Below are 27729 nucleotides of genomic sequence, written 5' to 3'. Positions count from 1 at the left end.
GAATAAAAAAATAAATAAACACTGCGTAAAGTTGGAAGATAATTCTCTAGCAGCATGACTCACGAAAGCACTATTGTGTTAATAAATATAATCAGTAGTTAGTTTGCAGGGGTTTATAACCGTAAACAATAACCTTGCTAATCCACGACCACATGTCTTTTTTTTAATCTTTCCGGCACACACACGGCGTGACGTCACGCAGAACTTTATCTTCATTATATATTATCTTCATTTGGTTTAATTGACAAAAAAACGTGTCCAATATTTTCTCATAATGTAATCAACGGACTAATTAAAATTGTTTAGGGCACTAGACTACCTACTACAATGTAGGTACCTACGAGTATATCACTTTTAAATATGCAATAATTATAAATATTATTATTATTATAAATTTTCACTATTATTATATTTCGTTTATTACTCTTTTTGACGACCGGATGGCCAAGTGGTTAGAGAACCTGACTACGAAGCTTAAGGTCCTGGGTTCGATTACCGGCAGGGGCAGATATTTGTATGAAAAATACATACAAATATCTGCCCCTGTAAGTTCTCGGGTCTTGGGTATTTAATATGTATTTAAGTATGTATTTATCTATATAATGTATGTTTATCCGTTGCCTAGTACAGGCTTTGCTTAGTTTGGGACTAGGTAAATTGGTGTCAAGTGTCCCATGATATTTATTTATTTTAAACTTCATTCATTTTGACAGGTTGCTATTAAGAATACCTACGATACGAAACAGTTCTTCAAAACTTCTTTCCTCGCACGACGCAGATCTGAAATCAGCTTACAGCGGCAACATTCCCGGAGCGTTACAACTTAGGGATCTTTAAAAAACGAGCCTACCAATTTCTTAAAGGGTCGGCAATGCACCTGTGATTCCCCTCGTGTTGCGGGTGTCCATGGGCGACGGTGATCGCTCTCAATCAGGTGACCCGGCTGCTCGTTTTCCCCCTCGTTTTTTTTAAAAAAATAGTTCGTTTCCACCACATTTTGACAGCAAAATGACAAATCATTTACTTGCTTATTCATGCTATCTATAACTTACCTCAGGTATCGCGAGAAAAGCCTCCTCGGTGCGCCGGCGTCGCTCGCCGACATGCGGTGGGCGGTCAGCACACCACTTAGCAGGAGGAAGCAGTCCGTATACATCCAGCCGGCGCGGCACCATGACCAGAGAGGGGAGCTGACCGTCTGAAATTACATCCATCATCATCATCATCATCATCATCAGCCGGAAGACGTCCACTACTGAACAAAGGACTCTCCCTAGAGCGCCACAGTGACCGACTCTCAAGCATAGAATCGTGGGTTCTAATTCGGTCTCGCACTTCGGAGCTTCGAAATTCTTATGCGAAATACATTTGAAAGTTGCGATGAGCTATACAATTAATCAAAACGTCGTGAAGAAATCTGCACAAACCTACGAAGCAATTCAATGGTGTGTATGAAGTTCCCAATCGGCATTTTACCCGCGGGGAAAATACAGGCCAAGCTTTCTTATTGTGAGCGGAGGCCAGTGCCCTGCAGTTTTACGGAGGTATATACTAGGTCGAGACACAAGATAGGCATTAAAGAAGCATTTCCACCAACAATGTGCGAGGATGTGTTGCAAGGGATGTGTTTTTCAATAACCAATAGAAACGCTTAATTCACAAGTCCTCATACAGCACATCTCTGGTGGAAACAGCTGAGCGTAGCGAGGCAAATGAAGCGTTTCTATTGGTTAATGAAAAACATAATTATTCCTCGCAATACATTCTCGCACATCTCTGGTGGAAACGCTGCTTTAGAGTATCGTAAGATTGCCTTTGCCTCCAAGCTAAGGCTGCGTGCCTGCGATTGAACGCATCTGCAGTCCCCCTGGTGTTGCAGGTGTCTAATGGGCGGTGGTGATCTCTTACCATCAGGAGACCCACTTGCTCGTTTGCCATGCAATCGAATAAAAAAAAAAGAAAAAAAAACTAGACATGTGCGACGCTGCGTTGCAAGGAATGTATTTCTCATCAACCAATAGAAATACTTCATTTACCTACTTATCCACGCTCCGCTCAACTGTTTCCACCAGAGCTGTGATGTGCGAGGATAGGTAAACGAAGCGATTCTATTGGTTCATGAAAAAGAAATTCCTCGCAACTCACCCTCGGACATCTCTGGTGGAGCCTTATTGTTTTATGCACTAGGCATTGGTCGTTACGTGATTTGAGCGAAACGAAACGAAACTGGTGACAAGAATCACGTCACTGGTTACTAAAACCAGTGATTTTAGTAACCAGTTTCTTTCATTGTACGTACGCGGTGCGGTGACGCGTTTTGTGACTGTCACTGTTTCTGAGTATTTAACGTAATTAGTAATAAGCTATTGAGCTATGACGTTATTTATCACAAGCGTGATTTTTGGCTGTAGTTATATCAATTCAACCTAATTTATACCTTACTGCAATACAAATAATATTTAAATTCATATTAGGCGCCAACCAAACTCTTACAGCGGTAAGGGTAAGCGGCTAAATTTTTTACTCCGTTTCATGCCATTCGTTCCGTTCGTTACGTCTATAATGTTGAAACGAAAATCGCATCACCACAAACAAAGTAGCTCGTTATAAAAATCACCACTTGTCGCTTGAGTGAAACGTGAAACCATGCCATTCGTTTTGTTCCGTTCGTGACGTCTTTGACGTTGAAACGAAACTCGCATCACCACAAAAGAAGCTCGTTACAAAAATCACCACTTTGTCGCTTGACGTGAAACCAGTGATTTGGTGACTCGTCACGTCACTTAAATAATGTCCACCTCTATTATGCACCACTTATAAATAAGTCATCACTATTCGTTTAGTATGCAAGTGCAGGTGAACGAACGTGACATAAATCGAACGCTAATTATAAAAAAACACATTGTGTTTATCACAATAGCATTAGCAATTAAAAATGTGTCGCCGTTGAATCACCACGGAATTCGCATGGCCGAGTGCCAGTTCGGCTAGCCCTTGTTGCTGAGACTCAGTTTGTCGCTGCGTCTCTTTTAAATTATCTTCAGCGTCTTAAGGCCTACGCTAACTGGCGCGGGTGCACATAGCGGGCGGTCTGCGGGTGCAGGTATGCAGTGCCCTTAGTGTAAGTTTCGGTTACAAAATACGTCTCGACCGCGTTCGCGTTAAAATCTCAATTTGTATTGAAACACGAACATCGCAAACGTTCCACTAGATGCGCTGTTCTTGTTTCCATATAAATTGAGATTTTAACGCGGTACGCGATCAAGACGTATTTTGGAACCGAAAACTTACACTAAGGGTACTGATAAATAAAATACGTCGCACGCGACGCGTGCAATTAGCGCTGCTCATAGTACTATTTCTCAATAGGTGTCGCTCAAACCGCGTCAGCTAGCGTAGGCAAGGGCCTAAGGAGACGCCGGACGCACGAAAAATGTTCAGCTGCGTTAGGCGTAACAAAGTACCTAAAAGAAAAACACATAGCAACAACGCAAGGGCTTCAGGCGGCGCTCAGTAGGTACATTAGATGACGAACGGTCTTTCTATACTTAGGTACTTAAAAAAAAAAAGTGATGGAAGGCACAATTTTAGTGCTAAAAATTTGGAACAGTATATCATTGTTAACGTGTACTGGATCGGATGCATAGATTAAAAAATATCAGATGTTGATACCTTGGTTAAAAAAAAAAAAAAAACGAAAGACAGACACACAAAATGATAGCTTTCAAGGATATTTCGAGCATTTATCATGCATATTTGCACGCATATATTACCAGTTGATTATTTATTATTATTATTTACATTGCACATGCCCTGACGCAAATTAATCGAAACAAACAATGCCAGTAATGTTACCAGTGATTATTTATTATTATAAATTGAAATAGTCCATTATTTTTAGTTAGCACGCTGTTGATTTGGGAGTGCGATATTATGTATAGGTAACTATCTGATCTCTGCTTATCATTAACTATTGAAACCAATACACGTACCTCAGTAATCTTCAACCGATTGTTGTATGGTGTGACGGCAACTGGAAGAAACTTGTGGGCGATGAGCAGCGCTATGGTCGCCAAGCCTCTGATGCCGTGGATGCATGATATGTCATCGTTGGAGCCGGGTGCAGTGAGCTGGCTGATTGTGCGGTACAGCGAAAACGAACTTAGGAATCCGTCTGAGGAAGAATTTCACAATTAAGGTCTCTACCCATTACAGGCATAAATATATTCCTTGTATTGAAAAGTATGAGCTACGCCCACTAGCACGTTTCCTAAACAAACGTCGCCCGCCGCGTGTCATGTATGCGCTTGATATAATTCCGTTCCTGACATAATACGGTGTAGTGGGTAGAGACCTTAATTAAAAGAACTAAAAAATCAGTGCGTATTATCACAATTTTTGGTACATTCGACTACAAAGATCTTGATATGGCCAAAGTTACAGTTACAGTTACTACGGTCAAGGGCATAAATATGTAAAAATAAAAATAAATAAATATCATGGGACATTTGACACCAATTGACCTAGTCCCAAACTAAACAAAGCTTGTACTATGGATAGGTACTAGGCAACGGAAAAACATACTTTTATAGATAAATACATACTTAAATACATATTAAACACGTTTGTATACGTTACAAAGGCTATACATAAGGTCAATGTATACATGTTTTGACGCTATGGCTGTATATTTAGTTTTGCATTCGACTGTTTGGTTATTTGTTTGTTTGACATACAAATATTGCTTTGAAATGGTCAAGGGTCTATTTCAAAACAGAATTTATATGTACCATTTATATATGTCGTATATTTTTTTGCAAAGGGAATGTTCAAATTTAAGTAGAATGACCCAATTCTGAAGCTGAAGCTGTGGTGGCCTACTGGTATGGCCTATGGCCTCTCAAACAGAGGGGTCGTGGGTTCGATCCCGGGCTCGCACTTCTGAGATTATCAGAATTTGTGTGCGAAATTACATTCAAAATTTACCACGAGCTTTACGGAGAAGGTAAACATAGTGAGGAAACCGGCGAAGAAATTTAATGGTGTGTGTAAAATTCCCGATCCGCACTGGGCCCGCGTGGGAACTACGACCCAAGCCCTCTCGTTCTGAGAGGAGGCCTGCGCCCTGCAGCGGGACTTACATAGGCTGAGATGATGAAGACCCAATTATATATCATGCTGCCTCTATGTAAATCAATCTTATTATTCCCGAACCAGAGCTCATCTGGCCTTGACCTAGAGAAAACGTTACGTTGCAATGCAACGTGCATTGCAGATGTACGCGCAATATGTTGCAATGGCTTGCAAGGCTCACCCTGACAAGAGAGAGAGAGGTGCAGGCAAAATTTGATAAGTTAATTTATGGTGTTTTAATGGGGCGACATTTGTGGAAAAGTGAACGTCTTCTGGCTGATAAAAATGATGACAATTTCTGAGTACTTCTGTGTGAGCGTTTTTAATGTGTCTACTCCAAATATTATTCGTGATTGACTTTTATATTCTTTAAAAACGAATTAATTATTATTGGTATCATCATCATCCCAGCCTATATACGTCCCACTGCAGGGCACAGGCCTCCCCTCAGAATGAGAGGGATTGGGCAGTAGTTCCCACGCGGGCCCAGTGCGGATTGGGAACTTCACACACACCATTGAAATGCTTCGCAGGTTTGTGCAGGTTTCCTCACGATGTTTTCCTTCACCGCAAAGCTCGTGGTAAATTTCAAATGTAACTCCGCACATCTCCGCGCATCGTGAGGAAACCTGCACAAACCTGCGAAGCAATTCAATGGTGTGTGTGAAGTTTCCAATCCGCACTGGGCCCGCGTGGGAACTATGACCCAAGCTCTCTTGTTCTGAGAGGAGGCCTGTGCCCAGCAGTGGGACGTATATAGGCTAAATGATGATGATGATGATCCAATTCACGAAACAAGCAAAAGTGAGGCAAATAATCAAGCTACTATAACCACCTAGTTTGGTAGGTACCTGCAGATATTTTCGATCCAGTTTTTTCTTTATCTTCTTCTTCAACTTCTTTCTGATCACACTCGGCGTTGTCATCACCATCTTCTGTCTGAGTGTCTTCGGCCGAGCTACTTGATAGATAATCCTGAACTGTCGCTATTAACACTAACAGAATGATGGTACCATAAAACGACCTGCGGACAAACATGTGAATTTTACCATAAATAAGTTTTTACTAAAAATTTAATTTTTAATACAAGCTTTTTACGCTGACTGTACTTTTTGTCGACTTCACTTGGATTGTCACCGAAAATACGTTTGCATACCAAATTTCAAGTGGATGCCATTAGCCGTTGAAGAGTTTCGTCCTACGGAGACGACCCTGGCCGGACTACCAGGATGTCACTATCAGATTATTGTATTGTAACGCAATTTAGAATAAGTATTCCAAATTTCAAGGCAATCTGGCTACTGGAAGTTGGTCAAATTTAACTTGCAAGATTTGATTACAGACATACAGACAGACAGACAACGGGACAGGGGAAACCAAATAAAAGCTTGTAAAAAATCATTATGTGTTACTATGTATGTAAATAGATAAGTAAATTTCTACTCATATAAGGAAATTGTTTATGAGGATATTAAAAATAAATAAGTAAATAAACTATACCAGATGCAAGGTGTAAATGATTTAGCAGATGTAGGTTTTAACCTACAGCTTTTCAGAATCAATAAAGCTGTAGCACAGAATAAGTACTGCTGTAGTTTACTTCAATCATGACAATAGGAATTTTAAAGAATTTTGTTAAAATTGTGATCTGATTAGATTCACCATCATCGCGGCCTATATACGTCCCACCCAGTACCCCTGTAGTGTATCCCAGGCCTCCTCACAGAATGAGAAGGCTTGGGCCGTATTCCAACCGCGCCCAGTGCGGATTAGTAACTTTGCGCACACCAATTATACGTAATAGATATCATTTTAAAATAATGTGGTTCAATGCGCCTGTACCTAGAGGTAAGTGATTCATAACTCTCGTCTCCAACTCATGGATATAAGGTGTGAACAAAGTGTGAATCCGCCAAATTTTATCCCACAGCTTTTCTGAGGAATCAAGATGCGTCACAGTCGTATTTCATTGAACAGAATTATATCACGGCATGCCACATACGTTATTTTTATCGTAACTTATGAATTCAGAAGGAAACGCTTCGCTGAAGTTTCAACTAAAGTAGGTATGGTTAAAACCACTAGTTTTAGTGATTCACTTTATTGTATTCAAAATAGAAAAAAACCCTTGCCGTGGTGAAACTGATTGACGTGTCAAGCACGGTCATTAAACTCATATGAAGTAGCACTTGCACTCTTGCACTTATGCACTTTTAGACAGGAAGGAAAAAAATATACTTAAACAAGATTGACATGATGAAAATCATGCAGGTCCGAACAGTGAGGAATATTATAAGTGCGAAAATTGTAAAACACATGTACATACATTTGCTCGTGCATCTGTACGATTGTTAGGTACTCTTCCACGCTAAGACGGCTGGTTGGATTTGGATAAAATTTATTTAGTATGTACAGCTGAATGTCTGGAATAACACATATATGTATATAAACCACTTATTTCAGATATTCCCATTTATATGTTTTTTTTGGTATAGGGGGAAAACGAGCAGAGGGATCGGCCGATGGTAAGCGATTACCGTCGCCCATGGACACCTGCAACACCAGAAGAGTCACAAGTGCGTTGCCGGCCTTTAAGGTACGCTCTTTTCTTGAAAGCTTGAAGGACAGGTGGACAGGTATGTTAAGTTCCCAATCCGTACTGGGCCCGCATTAAATATGGCCCGAGCGAGCCCTCTCATTTTGAGAGTGCCTGTGCCCAACATTAGGACGTATTTAGACTGGTATGATGATGATTCCCTCCGATCCTTGTAACATCCTAAAATCTTAACCGCTGTGTGCTGAGCCATGGAATTTTGCACAGATCACACACAACACACACAAACATCACGCCTGTATTCCCAAATGGGGAAGGCAGAGCACACGAAATGTTACCGCTTCGGAGCCACTTTTAGTAATTTTAGGTTAAGTTAAACGGTACAATAGTGACAGGTTGCTAGCCTGTCGCCTACGGTATACCTTAACCTATATCCTCAGTCGCCTCTTACGACATCCACGGGAGAGATGGAGAGGTGTGTTATTCTAACCCGAAACCACAAGGGTACATTTTGCACAGATTTTCATCATAAAACGTAGATGAAGACTACAATGTACATAATTTCGGGAGTTCTTATGGGAATTTTGTCACATCTCGGAATTTTTTCTCAAGTATTAGTCGAGGATCCTACGCGGTTAAAGCCTGAGGTCGTATTGTCTGACGCACTCAGAATTACAGTCAACTTCACCACTTTTTTCCATCAAACAGTACATAGTGACGGCAGAAAGAAATATTTAATTACACGTTTTAATATAGCGCATTTTTTTGGGTTGAGCTGCCTTATGAGCTAAAGATACTAACTAGATCCTTGCTTTTTGCAAGCTTTTATTTAGTTTCACCTGTCCCGTTGTCTGTCTGTAATCAAATCTTGCAAGTTAAATTGGACCAACTTCCAGTAGTTGGATTGTCTTAAAATTTGGCATACTTATGTAAATTGCGTGACAATACAATTATCCATTCGTGACATTCTGGTGGTCCAGCCAGGATCGTCTCCGCAGGACGGAACTATTCAACGATTAATGGCATCGACTTGAAATTTGGTATGCGCAAATGTAGTTTGGGTGACAAGGCAAAAACTAATATTAAATTGATTTTAGTTTTAAAATTTTATAAGGTGCTTTAATTTAACGCGTTACACAATGCGCAATTAGATTTGAAATTTACCACGAGCTTTACGGTGAAGGAAAACATCGTGAAGAAACCTGCACAAACCTGCAAAGCAATTCAATGGTGTGTGTGAAGTTCCCAATCCGCACTGGGCCCGCGTGGGAACTACGGCCCAAGCCCTCTCATTCCGAGAGGAGGCCTGTGCCCAGCAATGGGACGTATATAGGCTGGGATGATGATGATGAGAAAATGCGACCTCCCAGCTGTTTGCTGCTTACGGACACCTCATACATGATACTAACAAGGTCAACACAGTTGGTAGCTCCAGCCAATCGTCCCAGCTGTTGTCATCGCGGGTGTGGCAATCCCTCTCATCGATCTTGACCCTGACCACCAATCCGCTGGTGTGCTGGTAGTGCTTTATCGAGTCCTTGACGACCACTTCTGCATCCTCAGGTTGGCAGGGAGAGGGCACGCAGACCCCCCAGCTCAACGTTGAAAAACGTGGCACGAAGTGACCTGGCTGAACAAATTATAAAACGGCTTAAGATCTGTACTAATTGTGAGTTGGATTCAATCGATGTACAGTTTTGTACAAAGCCAGTAAAACATGACTTATAGGAACCTACTCATTTACTCGTATTTGTAATTGAAATTGATGACGAAAACGCCACGAATCCAAGTCACATATTGCATGGTAACTCTATGGAGAGAAAATTGTCTATGCTCTCGGAACACTTTTCAAGCTACGACTCGTTAGATATTGCTCTCATGTATAAAATTAATTCAGTGCCTTTATTGATTATAATACTGTATTTGAAGGGACCACGGAAAGAAGATGCCTAGTCACCTTTTTTTAAAATTGAGATTTTAATCTCAAAATGTAGAGCTCACAAAGTACTATGACTTACCACTGAATTAAATAATCTGAAAACAATATAAAATCTATTTTTTTATCTTTTAAATAAATGGTAACCATAGTAATTGTTCGTGATGACTAACTTTCAAACTGCTATAACTCAAAAAGTTGCTTAGGTGACTAGACGCGTTCTTTTCGTGGACCCTTCATTTACTATTGTATATGTACCTAGTGTAATTATTGGTCTACTGTTCAACGAGTATACGCCTTTGAAGAATAACCATCTTTTCGTTCCCGACACATCACGACCCATATATGTATTAATTTTGTGTCTGCTAGTGTATGCTCCAATGGACAGATTATCTGCGACTCAGACTTGTAACAACTTCACAAATGTGAATACCACTCAAATCATACATTATCCATTCACCCTGTACCGGAAAACGTCCACTGCTGAACAAAGGCCTCCCCCTCAGAATGCTACACCTCGCAACAACTCGCCACTTGCATCCACAGGTTGCCTGCAACTCTCACGATGTAGTCTGTGTCTGTACATCTAGTGGGAGGCATGCCAACGCTAATCATACAAATACGATTATTTATATTTCTTTCTACGTCGTATTTCTATGAAAAGTAAAGTTATTTTTGCGGGGCAGTGATTTTTGGAAGCGTTCTTTTTCTTCTCTTGTGTTATACTATTATGCCTTACTTCTAGCGAAATTTTGTAATTCTAAGTATCGGCGGGTAATAACTCGTCAGTTAAGCAGCGATCGTGACATATCGAGAGCTCGTAAGAGGTGATCCGGTCTGCACTCTGCATCCCGTTACAAATATACCTATTTAATCTAAATAACCATGAATAATTAAAAACTGTTATAAAACTGTTACTGGATCATTGTTCAACCGTTTATTTTTTGATTTATGTGGGGACATTTTTGTTGACATAGTAGAAGATTATCTTACAGTTTCCAGGTTATCTAATAGCATAATTACAGCGTAGTTATCTAAAAACTAATCGAAAATGTCCTCAAATTCTACAGCTCATTCATAAAAATGTGACCACGAAAGTTGAGGCGATTGAAACCCTACTGCCGCAACATTTACTTTTAAAACAGAAATATCACATGCCGTCTCAGACGTGATAACACTTTGTATCGAAACCTGTGCAATATAAGGAATTATAGGAGATTGCATTGTTTCCGTGAACGTGCTAATATACCTAGTACAACTCACATCATCTAGCCTACTCCTGATGAGGTTCCTGGCTTGCGCCAAATGCACTGGCACCTCCAGCTCTTGGTGTTCCGCCTTCACGTCGAGCCGAGCCAAGCAGTACTTTCCCTGCAGCTTCACCACACTTCCCGTCTCCAACTGGACGCGGGCACGGCTCCCCAGACATTGGTCGAAGTCCCCCAACTGGATCCCGTTGCCTTGAAGGATCCCCGAGGGAATCTTCGCTGAGGCGTCGAGCACTGGAAATAAAAATGCCACTCGTACACGAGCCCTTTGGGAATTCAGTCACGTAGAGGCTAGTCTATTGTAAACAGTTGTTGTTGGTTAAAGCTGTACATGCGATGTAAATGGACGATTACAAAAAAAAACTCGACTCACAATATAAAAAAATAATAGTAATTCTAACTATGTACCTGCGTTAAGGTGTGCAACTTTTTGGTTTTCACCAATAGCAAAGACGGGTGAAATTAACGCTGAAAGGGAATAATTGTACACACGACGATATTTCTATTCCTTTTATTTATAGTTCTGTGGAATAGACTGACGTGGACACAATGAATCGAATACTAAGAAAACTCAGATAAATCCTAACATTAAACACAAAAATAATGATTTGTCTCTTCTCGCAATTACACCTCTTAACGACTTTGAATTGCAGCAAAATTTTCAACGCCATAAACGTGTACGGCATAAATAAAAATAATTGGGAAACCCAGAAACGCTAAACAAGATAATCAACATATTATGTTTATTGTTTTAAACATTACTTCGTTCTCATCTTCATAAAGAGGATTTACGACTGCATTCACAGATAATAACTAAGCAATGATAAAAGAAATAAAATGTATTTCATATTTATCTTATACAAACAATAATATACCTAATGCATTTAAAATTTACACGTTTAAAATTTTAACTGTATCTATCCCGACCGGGAATCAAAACTGGGACCTCAAACTTCGTAATCGAATTATCTAACCACCAGCATGCTTCCCGGGCTAGTCTAGATTAGGATAATAGTTTCAAAGTAAGTTTTTTAGTGCTTGTACTAACAATGGAACTGTAAGGTTAAGGTGAAAGACGTCCACTGCTGGACATAGGCCTCTTCCAGGGCTCTCCACTCAGACAGGTCTTGTGATTTCCGCGTCCACCGCGACCCCGCGATTTTAACCAGGTTGTCGCTTCATCTTATTGGAGGCCTGCCGACAGCTCGTTTCCCGGTCCCGGACGCCATTTGAGAACCTTCTGACTCCATCAGCCATCAGTCCTGCGAGCAATGTGCCCCGCACACTGCCACGTCAGTTTCGCAATTCTTCAGGCTATGTCGGTAACCTTAGTGCTACCGCGTATATCATCATTTCTGATTCTATCCCGCAGAGAAACCCCGAGCATTGCCCTCTCCATAGCCCTCTGAGTGACTTTGAGCTTCCTCATGAGGCCCATCGTTAGCGCCCACGTCTCAGATCCGTATGTCATCACTGGACACACACTGGTCAAAGACTTTTGACTTCAAACACTGCGTTAACCTTAGTAGCAGTTGCAGGGAAACCTTATACACTTGAGCAGTCACTTGTAATGAACATTCTAGCGAATATTACATTAAGTTAAAAGGTATAGGCTAAACACTACAGGTAAAAACTAAACAGGAGCGTTTTGACGAGCATTCTAGAGAGCTTCATAGCGAGCATTTAAGCGAAGCGACGGTAAATTTGCTACGAGGTTTTTGGCGAGCATATGTCCGACGTCATCACAAATAATGAAATTTTTAAGGAGGTCCATATCATCATCATCATCATCATCATCATCATTTCAGCCTATATACGTCCCACTGCAGGGCACAGGCCAAGTGCGGAATTACATTTACCACGAGCTTTACGGTGAAGGAAAACATCGTGAGGAAACCTGCACAACAAACCTGCGAAGCAATTCAACGGTGAGTGTGAAGTTCCCAATCCGCACTGGGCCCGCGTGGGAACTACTGCCCAAGCCCTCTCATTCCGAGAGGTCCATATCAATGAACTAAAACAAAAAAAATAACTAATAATCACACAAACCCATCTATCACCACCACCACACTACACTGACGCGTTTCGATCTCAACCAGAGCTCATCTTCAGAGCAACGCAACCGTACACCATGCTACCAGATGTTAGACTAGCAAACCGAAACAAACGTTTTAATTTGTCACTGTTCCCTCAGTACCCGCCTGTATTTTTCTCAAACAAAATATGATATTATACTATTTTATTATATATTTTTTTCGCTTATCTGCATAAACGTAGCTATCATAAGCAAAGTAATTGTTTAGGTTCAATAACACTTTTGACGAGCATTTTACTAGAGTGTTAATTCCCTAGAATGATCTTTTAACGGTTTATTGCAATGTTTGACTCTAGAAGGTGCTAACAAATTTACAGCAGATAGTACATGTCTCTAGGAGTAGACCTAAGTATAAAATATTTAAAAGTTTATTTTACTTTTTGGATATAATTAGAGAATCAACTTTGGTGCGTCAAAACACCCTGTTAATGAGATAATTAATATAATAGCCAGTGATTAAAACTTCTTTGGAAGTCTTAACTGTCACGAGTAAACTGGCCACTTCAGTTAGAAAAATAAATGTCAAAGTCAAATAATATATTATAATATTATAAATGCGAAAGTAACTTCTGTAAAACCACTGAACCGATTTGATTAAATTTGGTATATAGATAGTTTGATCAACATATATAGGAGTAACCTAGATCAATTTAGTGTGTTAATCGTTGAATAATATCTTGTCACGCAAATGCACAGGCTAATGAGAAGTGAGTGATTAAATGGACTCGTCTTAAGTCACGAGTAAGAAAAAGTTCATAAATTATATATTATATAGATAAAATGCGCGTCTGTTGTCGCTTTCTGTCGAAACCACTGAACCGATTTTGATTAAATTTGGTATATAGACAGTTTGAACCCCAAGGATCAACATATATAGGATACCTTTTATTCCTGTAACCAAGATCCACGCAGACGAAGTCGCGGGCATAAACTAGTGCTTACTAATAGTTAGTTTTCCCGCCAATCGTTGACGTTTATTCAATGTTGCACGCAAATGCACAGGCTGATTATGTTTTGGCGGAATAACAATTTATTTATTTTGTTCAGGAAATTAAAACAAAAATATCGTATAAAAACTTTTCTTAATTTATATTGAATGTTTATTGCTTTGATCTTATTTAACATCTCTTTAAATATTGGTACTTAATTTGTTAGCACCTTATATACTTGGCTCCGTTCGTTGTTCAGTTTGACTTTAAAAACCGGCCAAGAGCATGTTTGGACCGCCCGAAATACGGTTCCGTAGCCATTACGAAAACATTAAGTAATATTTTTCTAAGGATTTCGTATTTTACACGGAATCTTCCATAGTTTAGGTATATTTTATACCTTGGGCTGCTATTTACTCTTAAACTAGTAATAATTCTCAAGTAATCTTAACCGTTATAGTTTTCCTTGAAAGTTTGATATACTTAATACCATCCTGAATTTTTTCAATTTTTTCCACCCACCGGTTTAGATTTTAGAGGGCGAGACGCTCGATTTTAATGAAAATTTGCACTTTAAAGTTGAATATTTCGCAAAAAATCACTGAATCGAAAAATCATCTTAGCAAACCCCTAATGGTTTTAAAAGACCTATCCAACGATACCCCATACTATAGGGTTGGATGAGAAAAAAAAATCACCCCCACTTTACGTCAATGGGAGGTAAAAATTTGTTTTTAACTTTTTATTGTTCCATTTTGTCGGCGTAGTTTACATATATATCCGTGCAAAATTACAGCTTTCTAGCATTGATAGTCCCTGAGCAAAACCGCGGACGAACGGACAGACAGACAGACATGGCGAAACTATAAGGGTTCCTTTTTTGCCATTTTGGCTCCGGAACCCTAAAAACGGTGAATTCTCGATATGTTATAAGTGAATTCTCAAGATTATCAGTACCATTATGCTATATAATTATGTACACCTATACTTCCGACTGCAAGAGCCTAAATTTTGACAAGAGCAATCCCGAGCTTAGCTATCCTAGACAGATATTTGACAACTATTAGCAGGTGGAGAACGCCTCGGGGAACCTTTCGATCCGATAAGGTTTATTATTCCATGGAGACTAAATAAGTCATGTCATGAGGACCTCTAAAAGTTATATAATATTCATAATCAACTGTCACAAGCCCGACTGTCCCACTAATATTATAAATGCGAACGTTTGTAAGTCTGTTTGTTTGTTACTTCATCAAGTCTAAACTACTGAACCGATTTGAATGAAATACTTTTAACATAGAATACTTTTTATCCCAGAAAATTGCATAGATCCCATGGGATTGCTATAAACAAATTTTGCGCACACGGAGTCGCGGGTAACGGCTAGGGATAAATATGGTCGTTTATGACTAAATTAAAAAAAAACGAAAAGGTCAAGAACTTCAAACGTTTTACGAGGTACTAATAGAAGAGGCACGAATCCGGACTCGCACTCGCGATGCTCTACTTGAAAGGCCCGGCCAAACCTGTAGGGCTGCTACGAAACTCGAAAAATCGAAGTTCGTATCGTACCGTCCCTCTCGCTCTCGTATTAAATAGTATAAGTGTCAGAGGGACCGCACGACACCAACTTCGAGTTTCGAGTTTCGTAGTAGCCCTGCTGGACAAGGCTATCACGGCTAATCAAAGCTATATTAGTCATAGAGAAATTATAATGTTGTGCGTCTTCAGCACATATATATTTATGTGACAGTTTTGAATTGATATGAGTTTGTGGAACGCATTTTTAATACAAAAAAAAAGCCATGGTGGCCTAGTGGTTTGACCTATCGCCTCTCAAACAGAGGGTCGTGGGTTCAAACCCCGGCTCGCACCTCTGAGTTTTTCGAAATTCATGTGCGGAGTTACATTTGAAATTTACCACGAGCTTTGCGGTGAAGGAAAACATCTTGAGGAAACCTGCACAAACCTGCGAAGCAATTCAATAGTACGTGTGAAGTTCCCAATCCGCACTGGGCCCGCGTGGGAACTATGGCTCAAGCCCTCTTGTTCTGAGAGGAGGCCTGTGCCCAGCAGTGGGACGTATATAGGCTGGGATGATGATGATGGTGATGATTTTTTTTACATATAGCTAAGTTATATGTGCTACACGTATTTAACTCCCCCTTCATTAAACCTGTGCTAGAATGTTTCGTGCATGATATTCTATGGCATATGAACGCAAACCTATGGTTTGTATGAAATGCCTCTTTCGTTTACACATACCTAATTAATTAATTATATTTCGACGTATACAGTGTGTTGCCGGCAGCCAGGCTTTTTTAAGGGAGGTTAAAGTAACGTGTTTCTGTAACTCAACCATGACATTAGATTAAGAACTAAAATTTAACAAAGTCTGAATAAAACTCACTTTGTTAACTTTCTAACAAAATTATAATTGCCAGCAATGTACAGCAAAGTAAATTGACAAGTAATAATCAAAGTATCTGTCGGCTGTCATTTACACTTACTTGTCAATTTACTTTACTGTACATTGCTGGCAATTATAATTTTGGTTAGAAAGTTAACAGTTTAAATTTTACTTTTTTAATTAAATTAATGTTTTTGTTAATTTACAGAAATACGTTACTTTAACCTCCCTCAAAGACCGCCGCCGCTGCCGGTAACACGCTGTATAGCTTCAGGTTAAAATACACAATAGATAAACGCATCAAAAAATACCCCAATTATTAGTGTACCTACATAACTATTATAGTGCAAATAAGTTTTATACGATGCAAGCGTAGCGAACAACTTACTTATAAAGAATACAAATAGCTATCTCATCGTTGTAGATCATTTCATACATTAGAAGAAATCATATCACGTCCGACCGCTGTCCAACGTGCATCTAAGCTTGTCATAATAATATGACTGCTTGTTACTAAGGAGATATTTTTTGCGCATCAGTAATTCGTGTTTTTAGTTTTTAATGGTGCTATAATAAAGCCTTGCCAAATTAGTAAAGTAAAATAGCTTTAAGTAACCGTTTTATAGTACCCTTTAGTACTGTACAATATATTTTTTTGTATTTCATTCCTAGTAAAACAGCAAAGAATATCTTATATTTATTCACATAAATACTGCTACTACTAATGATTTAAGCATTAAATGTACGCACTAACCAAAATACTTATTATTCTTATTATAACTATTTAAAATAAAAATAATGGGTGATTTGAGAGACGCGAGCAGGACCAACCCTACACCCTCAGTAATTGATAATGGATCATTCACAATCATAATGTAAGTAAGTAAAACCCCCACCGTGCACTTAATAAATAATTTAATTTTCAATATAAAACAAATATCTCACAAATACTAGTCTGATATAGTAGTCTTAGCTAACTGAATCCAGTAGGGTTGGTACTGCTCACGTCTCCCGAATAACACTATATTATAAAATATATGATTATATTATAACTTGGTATAAACTACACTAAAACTAAAAAGTGAAAACGTTGTCAATATTTTCTGCCCTAGGACACTGGTCGCATTATCTCTCTGAAATCCTAGTTGAATCCCACTGATTATGTAGGACAATTTCAAAAGATTTGTGTCTTTTGGTTGCTTGAACTATGTAAATCAATTTCAAAGGTTTGTATCTTTTGGTTGCTTGAACTAAGTATCTCAATTTTACTGCCTACGGTTCCAAGGTTCAGGCTCAATTATTAAATTTCAGTTAAAAATAGCGAAGCAAGCGAGTTATTCGTTCCTTTTTTTCTTTTCTGGGACAAAAACTTAAAATATGTTTTCTTTCATTTTAACATGTAGAATAGAATGTAGAGTAGAATAGAATAAAATAGTTTATTAAATTACAAAAATTATATAAAATACCTACCTTATTTATTAAAATCAGATGAGTAGTCTAGATGCTAAGGTGGCAATACGAACCTAAATACAGACATACATACACTGCTAAAATCATTACTTTTCCTTTTGCCTTTACCGTAGTCGAGTAAAAATGGATTCCTTATGGCCTTTATAAATTAATTTAGACATTTAATTGAATGATATTTCTACGAACACTAAGGATCGTGGTAGTTCAGTTTACGAGTTAGGATGGACCTTGAAACTGACTGCGGCACGTTTATTTACGATTTTTCCCCGCGCAACATCTGCCACCGATACAGTCGAACAGTGCCACTATAAATAAATATCCCCGCTGTAATCTTCTGTGCAAGCATGACGAGAAATCGCAAACTTTACAATAGTTGTTTCAAGCATATTTGAACAAAGCGATTCTCACAAAGTGCTGGAATTAGAGCTAAAAGAATGAGGGCTATCGTTTTTTGTCTCACTAGATGGCGCACTGTTGCGTGAGGTTTATGAGTATGGTTTTGAGAGTCTGTTATTACGGGCGTGAAAACTAAGTTTAGATTAAAATCATATTTAATACACCTTAAAACCGTACCATATAAATATCGAGCATGCCACAGTGTTGCATAGTCCCCGTTTTGTTCGGAAAAAAGAGAGGACAAAGGTTTCCGAAAGACAAAACTGTCTCAAAACACAGACATTCATTGCCCCGGAACGCATATTTGCCATAATTAATTTCAGATATTGCAAAATATTCACAAAATTATTCTAATTATAAATAAACCCGCGTAGCTCACCCAAAAACTATGAGATTTGACATTTCGGAGACCTCACGCTACACTAGCGCCTCTAGTGGCGAATTCATACGCGATAGCCCTCATTTGATTTTTATAATGTTCACTGTGTAGATAGTAGTTTAGCAGCAGCATATAGATAGCAGTAGGTTAGTTATGCGAGTATAATCGACACTTGAATTTAAAACCCCATGGTCAGTCAGAGACACCCTGTACCGCGTGTGGCCTGTAACACAGGCAAAAAATTGAAACATAGCTCGTACTCGTCAAACTGAACAACATTACTTCAGCGACTTTTAAAAATAATTAGTTTAATTTATTACACTTTAAAGTTTATTCCAAGAAGCAATGTAAAGTAAATTTTTGATATTTGTAGCGCGACAGGCGACTTCGGTTGGGTTCTAGAATGGCAAACATTGAATTTACGATTAATTTTGTTAGAAAAAAAAAGTTAAGTTTTGATTTTAATTAAGCGGAACCATTATGATCTAATTACCGGTGACTTATAGAGCCTCTGCGTTTAATATTATCCCCGGTGCTGGACCACACACTGTATATACACAATAAACTTAAATAATAACTTTAATAATAAACTTAGATAATATAATGTTTTTTAAAATGCATTGAAACCCTATTTTTCGCCTATTTGATTTTTGTTTTTATTGGTTACCTTACAAAATAATTTAGTTATATAGTTACTTTTACTTTTATTACTGTAAGGTGGGTAGTACTGATGGAACCAAAATAAATCTTTCTTTCAAATTGACATTAGTAAAAGTGAGAACTTTTTTGATACCTACTTTTAAAAAGATCGAGTTGATAGCATAGTGGTTTTACCTGTGAGTTCTTAATCAGAGGACCGTGGGTTTGATTTGATATTAGTTAGAATATTTTTCTTAATAGGATTAAATTTTGAATGCCGGAAACATGAACGTAACCATTAGTTTAACCTCGTCGCATCTTTTAACCTGCATAAGTTAAGAAGTGATTATTAACCACTTGAACAGCAGCGGCATAATTGTCATTAATTCTTCTTTAATAAAAAGCTGCACAAAACAAATAATAAGAAATGTAGACGTCAAATCCAGAAAATTCTGCATGCGAAAACAAGTACTAAAGTGGTTATTTTACACTACAGTGTGGAAAGTGGGCAATTCCCAATGAAAGACTGCCTGGAGTAGGGTTATGTTTTTCGAAAATATAACACCACTTTTAAGCTTCCATTTTCACATGAAAATTAAAAAATAATGTAATAAAAAACAAAGAACCCGATTGCCTTATAATTTGTTCCATACATATTAATAATACACAATAAAAATTCACGTTATACCGTAATTTTTTTAATAGTATTTCTGCAAAAGTAAATTAAAAAAAAGCCTGTTTCGTTTGAGTTGTATTAATAATTATTTTTAGATTGGAAACAAATTTTATAAAGGGTATAGCCGGGTAAGCATCGAGTTGACAACTTTCAAAAAAAAATACGTGCGATATTGCAACAGTTACCTAATTTACATATTTTATGTAGAATTTAATAATGTTTAACATACATTTATTTTAATAACTAAAATTGGGATTAACAGTGTGAAAAATTTGAATTAGTGACATCCCATACATTCTTTTCAAACAAAGTAACTTCTACGTATTACACTATGAAGTTATATTCCCAACGCATTTTGAATTTAGAACGCGACTTATTTTACTGAGTGCGGACCTTAAAATCCGTGGCTGTATGCGGCTAGGGCTTACGGCATTCAGACAATTAAAAAAAAAACAAAAAGGCGGGAATGGTAGAATGGCACGAATTTTATACTGAGCGCTAACGATTGTGAGATGTCTGTTCCTTCATTGAATAAATATGAAGCTTTGAAAAAACTTTTTTCGAAAAAATACGTCGTTACTTCTTAGCGGAAAATGTAAGTAATTAAGTATGTAATTAGTGTTTTTACTTTAAACTAAGCAATTGTTTGTGATTAAGCAGCATTCGTAGCAATTATATACTGCCGTTTAACTGGTTTATAATAGTACAGTCTCTACAAAAAATGCGTACCCCGTAGCCGTATATTATAGCCACAAAAGCAATTTATAGTGCAAAACGTCACATTCTAAATTCAAATTCGTTAAGATAGCGTTCAAAATATACTTCATTCATTTATTGTCAACTTTGTTTTGCTTGTATGAAGAGAAAGTTTTAAAAGATTTTTCAAACTGTTAATACCGATTTTAGCTATTGAAAAAAATATATGTTAAACATCATTAAATTCTACATAAAATATGTAAATTTGGAAATCGTCGCAATGTCGCACGTTTTTTTTATTTTTTTGAAAATTGTTAACTCGATTTTTTTTTATTTTTTCAAGAGAATTCAATATTTTTTTTTTAGAAAGCGACCTTAATTGTTTGTACAACATATCCAAATTACAAAGAAATCGGATTAGTACTTTGGCTAAAATAAAATAAAAATGTTATATCTTTTTATGCGGTTTTGTTTTAAACCTGAAGTCAAATACTTCATTTGGCTTAATTTTTGGTGAAAGCGCTACATAATATATGTAAAGGTTAATAACCCAGTAAAAGGAAATTATTTTTTTCGCTAAGGGCAGTTTCGCCATGCTTACCCACCCGGCTATACCCTTACAAATTGCTTAGTTAATTTGTTAAAGCTTAATTCAGTTTACTTAATAGACAGTGTTTTTTGCAAAAAAGTTCATGCTTTTTTCGTCTGTGCATTTGACCCGCAGTTGTCATAATGCAAATGAAGCGAATGGCAAATTATCTATGTAGATGATTCGTGCTGTCATCGTTCATGCAACATTAGTTCTCATATTTCGTATTCTAGAACTTTTCAAAATACACGAGACACTGGCAAAAGTTTCCTCTGACGGACAGTCATATAATTTGTTTTTAATACAAAAACTTCTTAAAATATATTATATCTTGTGTGAGTGTAATGAACATGAAATGTGTTTTAGAAAAACAGACAAGATTCTATTCAGGATCAGAGATGATTAAATCTTAAATTTTAAGATTGTTCTGTGCAAATATTCGCAGGGTAAGATACGGTCATCTCATCACTTTTGGAAACTAGTTTGATTTACTTAGGTATGTTATTTTTATGTAGTACGAGTGTAGTGAGAGTTTGTTTGTCTTTACTTTTAAAGTAAAATAATTAAGTACTTACTGTTCAAAGCCCATAGTTTCGTTCCGCGCAGTTGTCTTAACAAAATTTGCCCATGCCGTCTACATTCAGGATTGTGAATTCGAGAAAAATTTGGAGCAAATGTCGGTAGGAATGCGTAGAGATCTTCGAATTCACTTATGAGCATATTTCGTCTGTACAACATATCTGTCAGGTGATCCATGTGACTTTCACTCTTGATCTCCTTACTGTCAAGTGCTTTGTGCTTTTCTTTTTTTCCGCTTTTTTCCTTTTTCTGCTCGGTTTCACCAGACCCTTTAGTATCTTTAGACTTTGATATTACAGTCTTGGTATCTTTTATTGGTACTTGAGCAGGTTTCTTTTCAACTTTTTTTACCTCTTCCCCTTTTTGTTTTAAATCAGGAACTAGTTTCGCTTTTTCTGATTCCTTTTCTGGCTCTATGTGTTTTTTCGGCACTTCTGCTTTACTTTTGGGCGCAGGTTGATCTTTTTTTTCTTCTTTTTTCATCGGTGGACTAGTTGCTGGTTTTTCTTTGGGCAGTTCTGGCTTCTTAACTACACTGTCTACCACTTTAGATTTTGGCTCGGCGGGTTTAATTTCTTTGATGACGGGTGTCTTGCTTTCTGCGGTTTTTACTTGGGTTGGTTTTGGCTTTGAGTTTAATTTAGTTTCTTTGGTGTCTACATCATGTTTTTTGGCGTCTTTAGCTGCGTTGTCTGGTATATCCTTCTTTAATACAGTATTCTTGACAGGTTGTTTAATATTTTTCTTCAATACCTCTTTATCATCGTCATCGTCATCATCGTCGTCATCGTCGTCGTTGTCGTCATCATCACCATCGTCGTCATCACTGTCATTTTCTCTTTTAACATTTTTATCTTGTTTAATTTGCTTTACATTATTTTTAGAATTTAAACTTTTTGAATCTGATTTCGGGGCTTGTGCTTTCCGGGCATTATCATTTTTTTCAGTTTTTCTAGAATATTTCGAATCCTCGTCATCATCATCCTCGTCATCGTCATCAACGAAAAGTGGCGTAATAGGTTTACTTTTTTCTTTGGATACTATTTTTTTCTGTTGCTGGAGAGTTTCAGGTTCGATTTTCTTTTTATTTTCCTCAGCTTTCACTTTACGATTTTTGTTATTGACATCAACATCATCATCGTCATCATCGTCGTCGTCGTCGTCGTCGTCGTCGTCATCGTCGTCGTCATCTTTTCTTGGAATTTTCATTTTTTTTGCTTCTGATGCTATTTCAATATTGCTCAATTTACTTTTGTCTTTAACTTTATCACTATTCTTACTTTTAAAAACATCCAATTCATCACCATCGTCATCGTCACCACTTTCACTGTCAATTTTAAATAAAAACCCCGATTTCAACTCATCTGCCTTCTGATTAATCAGCTGTTGCTTTTCGCGAACAGCTTTCTTCAATTCCTCGTAGTTTCTAGCACTTTCAGTTTTCACACTATGTTTTTGCCCTATCTTGTGTTCTGTAGCACTTTCAACTGCACTTTTAGGTAAATCGCGTACACGGAATGCGGTTATCACTGTCGCTAGGATAGGCAGGCAGACTATAATTAGAGCTAGCGTCCATTGGTATCGCGCCATGGCCGGCGAGAGACGCTCACCGCGCCATCGTCGAAACTGAGCTCAAACTAAACTCTCAAGTTTATTTCTATCACACTATCTAATCTAAACGCGAACATTTCTAATTAAATACACAAGTGAATCAATCTTAGAATTTAGATGGGGTATTTAGTGAATTTTAAGAGATATTTAATAGGAATAGGAGCGTTTTGCCTCGGGATTGTGTGCGAGTTGTGGCGCGAGGGCAAGCTTCATGGCATGCGTCCAAAATTTACGTAAAAATAGTGATGCAGGGACGATCGTCCGTCGCTTGATTGCGATGGATTGACTGCAGCGACACATTGTCCTCTTATTGCCTTATAATTATTTAATATTGTTTTCACATCCAACTTCTATGACAAAAGAATAAATCAACTATTATGACAAAAGTAGAGTAGCTTTCTAACACTCGCCTTTTAAATCTTCGTTGTAAAACTTCGAAAATAGTACATTGTGTCTTACCGCCCGGTAAATAAGGAATTACGAACGAGAGTCTCTTAGAAGCCCGAAGTCGAAGACTGAGGGCTTTAATGAGTCGATGTTCGTAATTCTAGTACCGCCCGTGCGCCACGCGCAGCACCATCAGTACGGGCATTGACTCATTTACCGACCTTGGGCTTCATGGCAAGAAAATGTGTCCGCGCAATGACTCATTTACCGACCACGGGTTTCATGACAAGCACATTAAGGTCGAGGGTTTTATTTGGGGGGTTGCAACCAAGGTAGCCTGCATGTTACGACACTGTTTACGAGCAAGTGTGATGAAAAAAATATTACAGGCTGGTATGGTTTTTTTTTAATCAATGAAATCACAAAGTTATTAATATATCGCACTCCCATATCAAAGGTAGGTCAACTTAATTTAGACATTCTAGAAGTTGAATTCAGTCTAAATAAAAAGGAAATGAATGAATTTATTACATTATTTTATTGACTTGATTCGCTCTTGTTCCAGGAGTGCGATATATTGATTGAATTATAACTTGAATGTCTATTTTGTGCAAATTTTAGAAGCTTGGAATATTATTATTTTTTTATTTTAAGCCTACAAGCGATAGACCTCCGTCGCACTTGATGATAAGGACAGACGAGGCTAAACAAGTATTGCACTGGTTCAGTAACAGTCGACTCGGAAAAACAGTCGACGGAAACGAACTAACGTCGAGATAAATATTACTCGTGTGTCCCAAGAGAGTGTATTACTCGTGTCGGAAGAGAATCCCATTTTTATGCCAAGCGGGCCACTCTTAGAAGCTTGGCGAGCCGCAGGTTGAGCGTAACTGGTCTAAACCATTATTTTGATTGCCGGTTTTTGTTTTAGTAAAAACCCAGTATATTTTACTTCTTAGCAGAGTCCTATCATTACCTACCTAGAACTAATGACCACTTGCTGAGAAAGAAAAATCTCGATTTTATGTGTTGAATGAACTAGTGTCAAAATGTCTAGCTTATCACCCTTTACCCTTAAACCAGTTCTGATGGCTATACATATTTAGTTTTTTGTTTCTGCAAGATGGCCATTGGTTAAATTTTGTATACGAATCCCCAATTAAGTAGTACATTTCAATAAAAAAAAAATACTTGATTATATTATCTAATGAGTACCTAATACGTCACTATTATTAGAAGTTTTAAGTCAAATAACGTCACGTATTACTACTTAGGTAAGTACATCATTTTATTGTCTTAATAACTCATACTCATTTTCTCAGTGGAGATCTTTATCATTTAACTGGACGTGTTTAAGAGGTAAGGTGTGACCTTCCGTCCTATGTTTAAGTCAATTATTATTTTATAATTTCCACCTACGTTAACTATCTATTATGGTGGTTTAAATTAACATTTATGTGACATTCTGCGAAGTATTAAGGAATGTTGTGTTGTATGGGCAAAGTTAAATTTTAAATGTTTCATCATCATCATCAGCCCACAGCAGTCCACTGCTGGACATAGGCCTCTTCCATGGCGCGCCACAACACTGTCTTCAGCCCCTCGCATCCATCCGCCGCCAGCGACCCTCTTAAGGTCGTCCGTCCACCGTGCCCCAGGACGCCCTACACTACGTTTCCCCGTCCGTGGTCTCCATTCGAGGACCCGTCTGCTCCACCGTTCATCGGTCCTGCGACAGACGTGGCCAGCCCAGCGCCACTTCGGCGAACTAATTCTCTGAGCAACGTCGGTGACTTTACAACTCGTAAACCTAATAAGAAGCACAATTTTTTATTTTTTTATTTGACTGGATGGCAAACGAGCAAATGGTTAATGGTTAATGGTTATTGGTGGTTGGTTAATGGTTATGGTATGGTTTAATTATGGTTTATTAGGAGCTTTGCTTGCCGTGTTGACCAATAAGTAGTACCAAAGTGCCCGCAACGTACCTGTTATACGCCTCGTATTGCGTTTGTCCATGGGCGGCAACAATTGCAACCCATCAGGTGACTAAATTTGAGAAAAATAAAAAAAATAAAAATTTTCACTTGTTTTAAACAACGACTTAAGCGCTTGGTTGTTTTATGCGATAAATGCAGCGTTGAACGCAATGCGCTTGACGCACATCGATTTGCATCAAATAATCTAATTTAATTACCAAACATTTTACGCGGTGAGCGCAGCGGCAGCGGCAAGCGCATGTTTGGTAATTAAGTAATTAGAATATCTGATACAGTCGAGTTCATTTACACGTGCTATCAAAAATATAATGAACACACGCCCTAAACCTCTAACAATAGAGTCGTGTTCAAATATTTTTGATAGCGTAAGTGTGCACATGTAAATGAACTCAACTGTACAAATTGATGTGCGTCAAACACACTTTAATAGTTCTTAAAAAAAATACATAAAAAATTTAAAAAACCCCCGACACAAAAAAGGCAGCAAATATAAAAAAAAAACCGAATAAAAACGCCGCCAAAAAAGCACTAAGTACCAAGCTGTTGCCCGCGACTTCATCTGCGAAGAATTCATTTGAATCCCGCGGGGACTATGCTGATTTCCCGCAAAATTAGCCTAAGTTAATTTAGTATAAGTACCTAGTATTTTTTTTATCTAGTGTTCTGCATATCCTGGCTGCAGCATCAGGCCGAGAATTCCATAATCTTGCAGTTATATAGAATACATGGGTGTTTCAAATTTTAGGTCCCAAATATGTTTGAAAGTAAAGTAAATACCCATTATGCGTCTAAGATTCCTACCGCAGCGAACAAAAGAGCTGATGATCTTGAAACGGCTGAAACGATTTTGATAGAACATGTCTAAGAACCATCGCTAGAAAACCTGCTTTCAAATAAAAAAACCGCATTCAAATCGGTCCACCCGTTTAAGAGCTACGGTGCCACAGACAGACACACACACACACACACATAGTGGTCAAACTTATAACACCCCTCTTTTTGCGTCGGGGGTTAAAAAAATGGATGCCAACGCGCTGGCCGCTCCGCTACTCGCTGGCTTCCAGTTCACGGCTTTAGACTGCCTGTCCACTGGAGCGGAGTGAGGCAGCAACACGAGGCAGCGGAGCGGAGCAAGGGGGTAATGCGGAGCGGAGTTGCGGACTGTGTCTGTCCGTAGGTGTAGTGCTAGATAGCGAAGCGAATGAGAATGTAATGTGGAGCGGACTTGCGGAGCCTCGGAGCTAGATAATAGTGCGTAGTGAGAAAGTAATGGGGAGCGAAGTTGCAGACTGTTATTCCAATCGCGGAGCTTCTCCGGTTCTCCACTCGTGCTCGTTTCTCCGCTCCGCTTCCCCGCTTCTCTTCCTCGCTTCGATCGCCGGTTTAGTACGAATATTTAAGCAACTTTCCAACTCCCTATCCGTTGAAGAGGGGAAGAGATTTTACGAGTATAAAATAGTTCTATTGGTAGATTTTTATCACGCTCATCGCTCCACTGCCTCGCTCCGTTGCAGTGGACAGGCAGCCTTATAGCCGTTCGTTCTCAAAGTACTCAGAAGTCACACACAAACACACAAGGAATATAAATAAGCTTAGCAACAGACTAAATTGTTTCTTTACCTTCGCACTTTGAATATTAGAGGTAGGATACCGGAACTTGTTCGTTTTATTGTCATACCATTCACAATTTTAATATTTAATAGCACGGGTTTTAGTCACGTGTTTGATTAAATTTTAGGGTTCTATAAACAATAAATATACCCTTAGGCACTTGTCCCGCCGCTGACGATGAGCGAGAAGCGAGTAGAGCGAGTAACTAGAAACGTGTGGGCGAGCAGCGAGAAGCGAGTGTAGTTTTGTCGCTCGGCTGTAAGCGAGTGTTCGAGTGCGACGGACGATTACTCGCTCCGCTCGCTCGAGCGGGGCGGCTGCCAAGCTAACTTTAAATTTTCAAGATTTCAATCATTGTAGAATTGCCGAGT

The 27729-nt window shown here is 38.4% G+C and overlaps 1 protein-coding gene across 1 annotated transcript in view; it reads right to left on the bottom strand.

Moving 5' to 3' along the window:
- LOC141441294 (uncharacterized) overlaps positions 1–23543 on the bottom strand; it is a 41535-nt gene extending 17992 nt beyond the window's left edge. The window contains exons 1-6 of the mRNA XM_074105980.1: positions 21746–23543; positions 10887–11125; positions 9097–9317; positions 5985–6157; positions 3993–4174; positions 1053–1198 (exon numbers count right to left, since the gene is read on the bottom strand). Of these exons, the coding sequence (XP_073962081.1) occupies positions 1053–1198; positions 3993–4174; positions 5985–6157; positions 9097–9317; positions 10887–11125; positions 21746–23339 (2555 nt within the window). The 5' untranslated portion in view covers positions 23340–23543. The remainder of the gene's footprint in view (positions 1–1052; positions 1199–3992; positions 4175–5984; positions 6158–9096; positions 9318–10886; positions 11126–21745) is intronic.
- Positions 23544–27729: the final 4186 nt, after the last annotated feature.

The sequence above is a fragment of the Choristoneura fumiferana genome, chromosome 2 (genome assembly GCF_025370935.1).
Source record: "Choristoneura fumiferana chromosome 2, NRCan_CFum_1, whole genome shotgun sequence".
In the NCBI taxonomy this organism is placed as follows: Eukaryota; Metazoa; Arthropoda; class Insecta; order Lepidoptera; family Tortricidae; genus Choristoneura; species Choristoneura fumiferana.
This window is presented reverse-complemented; position numbering and strand designations above follow the sequence as displayed.